At 35.4% G+C, this 7,693-nt stretch overlaps 1 protein-coding gene across 1 annotated transcript; it reads right to left on the reverse strand.

Annotated features, from left to right (window-relative positions):
* Positions 1 to 3,605: 3,605 nt before the first annotated feature.
* On the reverse strand, positions 3,606 to 5,864 carry LOC124160911 (mitotic spindle assembly checkpoint protein MAD2A). The gene is made up of 5 exons (XM_046537027.1): positions 5,693 to 5,864; positions 5,233 to 5,379; positions 5,008 to 5,128; positions 4,815 to 4,924; positions 3,606 to 4,249 (listed from the first exon to the last, which is right to left on the reverse strand). The coding sequence occupies exons 1-5, from the start codon at positions 5,766 to 5,768 to the stop codon at positions 4,080 to 4,082; spliced, it is 624 nt and encodes a 207-aa protein (XP_046392983.1). The 5' UTR covers positions 5,769 to 5,864; the 3' UTR covers positions 3,606 to 4,079.
* Between the last annotated feature and the right edge of the window lie 1,829 nt (positions 5,865 to 7,693).

Below are 7,693 nucleotides of genomic sequence, written 5' to 3' on the forward strand. Positions count from 1 at the left end.
CAATTTGAAGGATTTCCTGCGTGGTAACAGGGAGAATAAACAGGGAATTGTAGTGATTGGAGATAGTTGACTGGATACGATTGGTTGCAGCTTCGTTAGTTTTGTTCAAGGTTTGGAGAATTTTGCCGGGTGTTTCAATGAAGTGGTTGTTAAAAATATCAGCCACCTTATTTGGGTTGGTTTCCACACCACTGCAATTGATTAATGAAAGGTTTTCTGGCTGTAATCTTGCCTTTTTATTGCTTTCCCTATTTATAATTGACCAAGTTGTTTTCATTATGTTCGATGAATTTTCTAAAAGTTTATTGTCGTACGATGATTTGCAAAACCGAACTCTTTTTTGAGAGTATCTAGAAAAAATTTTGTACAAAGTTTCGTTTTCACTATTTTTGCACCACTTGTATTGAGAAAATAACTCTCTTTTAAGTTTGCTAAGGAGGATAATTTCAGGTGTTAGACAGCTATTCTTATTTGAGTTACAATTATTTTGTTTACATAATTTTTTTGGGGAAAGTAGTCTCAAAAATATATTGAAATTTATTTAGAAAAACCTCTATTTTTGACTCGAAACAATCTGCTAAGTAGACATCTCTCCAGTTTACATTCTGTAGCATACAACCAAAAAGTCGCACTTGGCTGTCACTGTAACACCTCTTATAGGTCCACCTATCCTGTGGCCTGTTGATTAATTCAGTTTATTTTTATGCTAATAGCCAAATGATAAGAGAAACCAGGGTCACATAAGTTCATACAACAATTATTCTGAGGAATATTAGTTCTAATCTGATCTAAAACAGATTCTTTGTACTTTGATATCCTGGTTGGGGACATGATGTGGTGGGATAAGTTAAAACAGTTCATTAGATTGATAACTTTCCTAACTTTATAGCATTCTTCATTTGAAAAATCTATGTTAAAATCACCACACAATATCACAGATGCTTTATCTTTCAGAACTGTTTCAAGCAGTACCATCTGGCGAACGACATATACAGATTACAATAACATTGAAAGAAATTAATTTTACAATCGAAAATTCAAAATGTTTGTCTAAGGGAATAACATTTTTAACGTTAATTCCTTCGAAAAGAATGCCATTCCTGACTGATATACTCGTTCCACCATTTTTAAACCCAGTTCTGCAGGAGTAGCTTCCTACAGAAAAACCAAAACATACACAAAGTTTATCTCTTCGTACTTCAACCAATATTCCGTGAAACATAAAATGTTGACTTTGGCAAAGTCAGAAAGTCAGATGCTAACAAGACATTAAAATCATGGAGTTTATTTCACAGAGATTGGACATTTTGATAATAAATATTCAAATAAGTCGTCAAATCACAAGCTATCCTTCCGGTTTCGTCATTTGTGAAAAGAATAATTGTCCGCACGAACATGTTTCGCCCAGAAGGAAGGCTCTATCAAAGTTTCACAATAATTACTGTTTACAGAGACGCGGAAGGAAGCATAGTTAGCCCATAATTCATTTTGTTGATGAGACATTTGAACCTGCAAGACTCTGGTTACCTGCAAATTGGGACGTGAATTGGACAGCGAAACATTGGGATCTCTGACTCTTTTTTGAAATGTGAGAATTGATATTTAGTTAGGACTCTGTACAGTGCAGCACATTATGCCAATGGTGCTCTCCTCTTGTATACCTACGTTCTTCTTGCCCAGTAAAACAAAGAAAAAGATCATCTCCGAGGGGTGTTTTTAAAGTCAGACGTTCTTAGAAAAGCAAAGACAGGCGATCACATGTACAGTATTGTTATCATTGATGTTAGAAATGGTTTGAAACTTTCCAAAATCAATATTGCTGTGGGGGCAGCCCTTGATTTTTGTGATGCAAGAGTGAAAATCGAGGAGGATAAATTTAGGTTGGTACATATTTGAAGTGTTCAGTCTCCATTGTAAAGAAAATTGTTGAGAGAAGCTCATTAAAGTATATATTTACCAAAGCAGTATCATGCCTGGATCCTAACAAAATTCTTAAAAAAGCTGAGCAGGGTAAGAGACAGATTCTTGGTCATGGTCTTGATTTCTAATTTCTGCAATCACATGATCACTCTGCAGGAAGATTATGCTGGTAGCCATTTCAAAGGGGTTGTGTCCCAGGTGGATTAAGTACAGCACACAGGCTATATTAAACACAGATACTGGTCCCATTCTATGCGAGCCAACATAACAAATGTGAGGACTAAAAGAATGTACAGGCAGCTGTTAAAATTATCCTGCTGTTATCGTATATTACAAATCTTAGTTAAGATCCCTAAATGAGACAGTCATCGGTCTGAGAAGAGTTGGAAATGGATTTTTCATGTGAGAGGCAAGGAAACTGGAAGTTTATTTTATGTGTGGGTGGAGCAAGTGCCAAGAACATCCACACAGAGATGCGATAAACTGAGACAGAAATGACAAAGATTACAAAGAGAAGAGTAAAGGAACAAAATGAGTTAAATGCAGATAATCAAGCCCTATAAGAAAAACATGAAGATGAGGAGAAACAAATGAAGTTTTTACTTCAGTATAATTGACGGGTGCTACTTACCTGTATTATTGATTTCTGGTCATTTGATGTTAGACAGCAATATTTTCACAATAAGTTCCTTACCAATTTATTAGATATTTCAAGTTAAAGACATGTTTCATTAAAATTTCTGTCTGAACGGTCTCATTTTTAAAAAATAATGCTTACAAAGTATTTTTTCATAAAAATTCTGCTATGATGAGAAGTGCGTTGATTTATGCTCCCATTTATCCTAATACATTTGGGTCCTCTTTCTCATTGAAACTATTGAATTGTAACCTACAGTTAGCAATTTCTCGTGATATTATGGCGACAAATCTCATGGAGAAAACTCCCAGGGAAATTAAGTAAAAAGTTTTCACCCTGTCAGGAGGCCTACGTGTACCTCAACCAAGTCCTTGGTCTTCAGATGGTATAGGGCTGACCTCAACTTTTAGTTGATGTTGGAAATAGTTGTGATGATTCAATCCCTCATTATGTTTACTAACTTGAGATCAGTCAGGGTTAGTTCAGATGGTGAAAGAAGTGGTCTGGATGGGCCTATCTGTGAGTGGGCCGAGTCACCTCACTAAGCAAACCAATCTGAATTGTAAGCTTAGACTAGTAAGGTTTGAGTGGTAAAAACATTGCTCCACCTCAATTGCAACCTTTCTTCTTCATTATTAGCATATTAGGATTTTATTTTCCTTTCACAGGGGTGCATCTTTCCACCAAGTTAGTCTACTAAGATATGTACACTACAAAATAAGGAAAACATGCGAGGCAATATGAAGTATTTACATTATGATCGATAAGTAAAATCCACGTTTATCAACTCAGCACGCTTTCTCTTTTCAGTTCTGACTAGCATTTGGTTGGTAAACATAGAATCAATGTTTAAGTGCATACTAGGCTAAAATAAGAACACTCCTTTCCTTTAGTATGTATTTAACATAAGTCTTCAGGCAAAGCTCCATCCTGTAATGGTGTATGTACCACCCTGAAGCTAGTCATTCATATGCATCAATAGTTTATTCAGTGACTTGCAATATCCTAATATAGTGGAGTAGGATCATTTAGGCACACAAAAGTTTTGCTAAGAACGTTTATTATTTAAAAATACGATAAAAATCATCTACTTCACAACTACATAATAATTGCTTGAAAACCATTAAATCTTAAGGCTTAGTGTAAGGGACAAACATATGCAAATTAATATTATCTACAATAAAATATGATGATAAAATGGTACCTTGACAATAATAAAGAACAAACTCCATTGGAGTTATAGCATGAAATCGATCATTTTCAAAATCACTTAGCTTTCAATTTATATTAAGAGCAAACAATGGAATGATGAAAAAATTCATTAGAAATGGAAGTTCAAGATTTCATTCAGGAGTTAAAACACAAAATACTCACAGTAATCAATCATGTGATTCTTAATTAAAGGAATGAAAATAATATCATATTCCACGTGGACCAAAATGCTTTTTCACGCTTCATATCTTAGAATTAAGAGAGGATAATGATAAAATAAATATTTGGTACAAGAGAGGTGGGTAAGATGCTATGAGCCTTCAGCTTTGTAGCTAACAATTGTCTCCATCTTATGAAGAGAGGTGGAGAATGTGCGAAGTCTAACTTCTTGACTATTAGCTATTATGCATGGTTCAGTCTCGGACCACTCATCGGGAACTGCTATGTCATCCAAAGTGTATATCAACAAATCAAAAGAACCTGAAATGATAGAAAAAATATATAAATGGAGACTAAAAAGTTATCTTCCAAACTAACAATCCAAGAGGCATTTTCCAATCAGCCAGAAACCACCAATACAACCAAATTGAGATAAAATTGCCAAAAATACCACATGGCAAAACAATCTTTGAAAATGACAACTTCCTACAAGATAATAATAGCCTGGCATTCTTTAAAAAACACATATCTTAACCATGGATTTCTCATCCTTCCCAGGAATAGGCTAAATATATACTGATCAACATGCTGATACTTCACACAATTTCCAATGAACCCAAGAATTTGCTGCTATAGTCAAAGGCCTTGACACGGCAGTAAATCAAACCACTTTATCAAATTATAAAGCTTTCCAATTTAAGTCAATTATGTAAAAATGAAGAGCAGCGATATGACTTCAAGAGAACATTGATGGAAGCTTCAAATTAAGCGAAAAAATGCAAACTGCCATCAATAAAGAAATTTCCATCAGATAACTATAATTCCAACTGAATTACCGCTCCATATTCAGTAATGATGATTGCTAATGACTGGTAAAAATACTTACAAACGCAATCTAATAATGGTAAGAACGTGACAGAGGCTGTGATCTGTCGGATGACATCTTGTATCTCTTTCTGTATTTCCTTCATTGGTTTATTACCGACTTCAGGAGCTCTGAAAAGGGGCACAGACCATTGTAATTCAAATTATCCATAGCTTATACAAAAAAAGGAAAAGGAAATTGAACGAAATTTTACCCGTCAGCCCCTTTTGTTCCTTCATACTTCACACAGAAGTCCCATCTCTCCAACACCTCTTTTGTGTTAACGCTGGTAATCACCATCGTCAGCTTATTAACCTTCTTTTCCACCAGCCACTCTGTAGAGATCATAAAAACATAGATGACACCATAGTTATCAAGTTGACATACAAAAACATCTTACAACAAGAAAACTCGATGTAAAAAAAATGAATAAAGTCACCTTTAATTTGATCTAATACGGCATCGAGGAACTTTTTGATTCCATCATCAGAGGATGTCAAGATAGTTAACCCATATTTGACAGCATGATTGAAGGTCTCTGATGGGTAGATTCCCCTCTGAAACAGTATGCTGTTGATTCCATAATCTGAAAGAAAATAAAAAAGTGATGCACACAATTAAGAGTATTTAATGGTATAACTAAGCAAACGGACGTCAACCGGCAATGCATGTTCCGCTCAGTAAACACAATCGACACTCACGATTGACTTGCCAGTTAATACCAGCATTAAACACATATTAAAAAAGTAACTGAAAATGAGCAGCTGGAGTAGCTTCATATTTAGAATTGAGACTACATACAAATTCAACACAATAATTTGAAAGTTTTCACTCGAGGTCACGCCGGTCATGGTACAAATATTTTAAAACTTTCATGAGATACTAAAGAGAGTACCTACACAAATACTCCGCTACTATTTCGGCAGATCCTCGAAGTGTTATTTCGTTGCTCGTCTTTTGCTGCACACCCGACATTATTAATAATATGAATGTATTTAAGGCTCCGACTTGTTTCAAAATCTAACCCGATATGGCGGCAACTTCGTCTCCGGAAAACAAATAACTGCTTTTATTGAAAGTTAGAACAGATGTCGCCACATTTCAACTTTTCGTAATTTTAATTACTATGAAAATGAAATTGTCATAGAAATTATAAGAAATCCCCTTGATAGAATATATAAAAATTGAAATAGTCTTTCTTTATACAAAAATAAATAAATAGATTAATCTCTGTGGTTCAACGGCCGTCAGCTGCAGCGTGATTTAGTGCTTGGCGGTAAGGGCAACCATTTTGAATTTTGATAATATATTTGTAGATTAGTGTGCGATATTTGTAGGTGGTATATCGAAGTTAGTGAGGATAAAATTGTTGAATTGAAAAAATTTCCAAATTATTCATACTTTCTACAAGTTTTTATTTATATCTTCTCCGTCAGCTTGTAGACAAGAATTTTATTTCTGTTTTGGAATCGGAATGGTGTTCAAATCTCAACTCATCAATGAAAACCTGAATTTCGAATTGACCTCTGAAGAGGTCATAGAAGGTTAGTGATTAAACTTTATACCTCAATCTATTTAATACAAATGAGGGCTAGTCATGACTTAATGTCTCTTCTTTCACTTATGTGTACTTCCATCTACCTAGTGCCTCATGGTGTTTGATCTCTTTAGACCTGTAAAAAGCTTCTAAATTCTTCTTCTGCACTATTTTTCCAAAAATATTTATTTTGAATGAGATATTGCATTTAATTTGTCGATAGAATCCGCATCTGATGTTAGAAAACTGGATGAGTTTTTTTACAGTGTTCATAAACCTTAGTATTCTGCAACTAAGGTAACCAACATTCTGCAATATAAGGTAAATGCTCTTGGTATCTCTGGTCCAGTCCAGGATTGGATCATGTCATACCTAAGAGATAGGCATCAAACAGTATGCTATCAATGCAGTAGCACCAACTCAAGTATCAAATCGAGCCCCATGAAATCCACAAGGGGAGTGCCTCAAGGATCCCTCCTTGGCCCTATACTTTTCCTGCTCTACATCAACGATCTCCCTACTCATTTGTCTCATTCTAAAATCACTCTCTATGCGGATGACACCTCGACCATCATTACTGCAAATAATGCTCAAAATATTGTTGACCGGACTAGCCTCACAATCAATGAAATGCATCAATGGTGTAAAAGGAACAAACTGATAGTTAACAACCAGAAAACTGTCTTCCTCCAATTCCTACATAAAAACTCCTTCAAAAAGGATCTTATCCCTCACATAGACAAAATCTCACAATCCTCTGATGTTGACACCACAAAGTTCCTTGGACTTCAAATCTCCACCAATCTTGATTGGGCACCTCACGTACAGGTCATACTCAAAAAAATCTCCGTGGGTATATTTATGATTAGAAGGTTGTATCCGATTGTATCAATGGATAGGTACTTTAAAAATGGTATACTTCGCGAAAATTCATTCCCATATCTCTTATGGCATTCTGTTTTGGGGAAACTCACCTGCAGCAAAAAGAGCCTTTTCAGCCCAAAAACAAGCCATTAAAGCTATGTACCATGTCCCTATTTGCACTCCCGGTAAAATCTTCTTTGCTAAATCTAAAATCCTCACCCTCCCTTCTTTATATATCCTTACATGTGCCTGTTTTGTCAAAGCTAACCCTTCCCATTTTCTTCAAAACTCTACCTACCATGATCACCTCACCCGTTCTAGAAATAACATCCATTCCAACCAATATTCCAGCTCTCTCTGCCTAAAAGGTCCCTACCACTCTGCCTCGATCCTATACAATAAAGTTCCCGATGAAATAAAAAATTGCAAATCACCTTCCGAATTCAAAAGGAGACTAAAAAGCCTCCTAGCTGAAAAATGCTATTACAGTATTAATGAA

This window comes from Ischnura elegans, chromosome 6 (genome assembly GCF_921293095.1).
Source record: "Ischnura elegans chromosome 6, ioIscEleg1.1, whole genome shotgun sequence".
In the NCBI taxonomy this organism is placed as follows: domain Eukaryota; kingdom Metazoa; phylum Arthropoda; class Insecta; order Odonata; family Coenagrionidae; genus Ischnura; species Ischnura elegans.

Coding starts and splice junctions, on each gene's coding strand:
- LOC124160911 (XM_046537027.1), bottom strand. CDS start 5,768: ATGTCGGGTGTGCAGCAAAAGACGAGCAACGAAATAACACTTCGAGGA. Junction 5,380..5,692: donor AATAGTAGCGGAGTATTTGT/GTAGGTACTCTC, acceptor ATTTTCTTTCAG/ATTATGGAATCAACAGCATA. Junction 5,129..5,232: donor CGTATTAGATCAAATTAAAG/GTGACTTTATTC, acceptor TGATCTCTACAG/AGTGGCTGGTGGAAAAGAAG.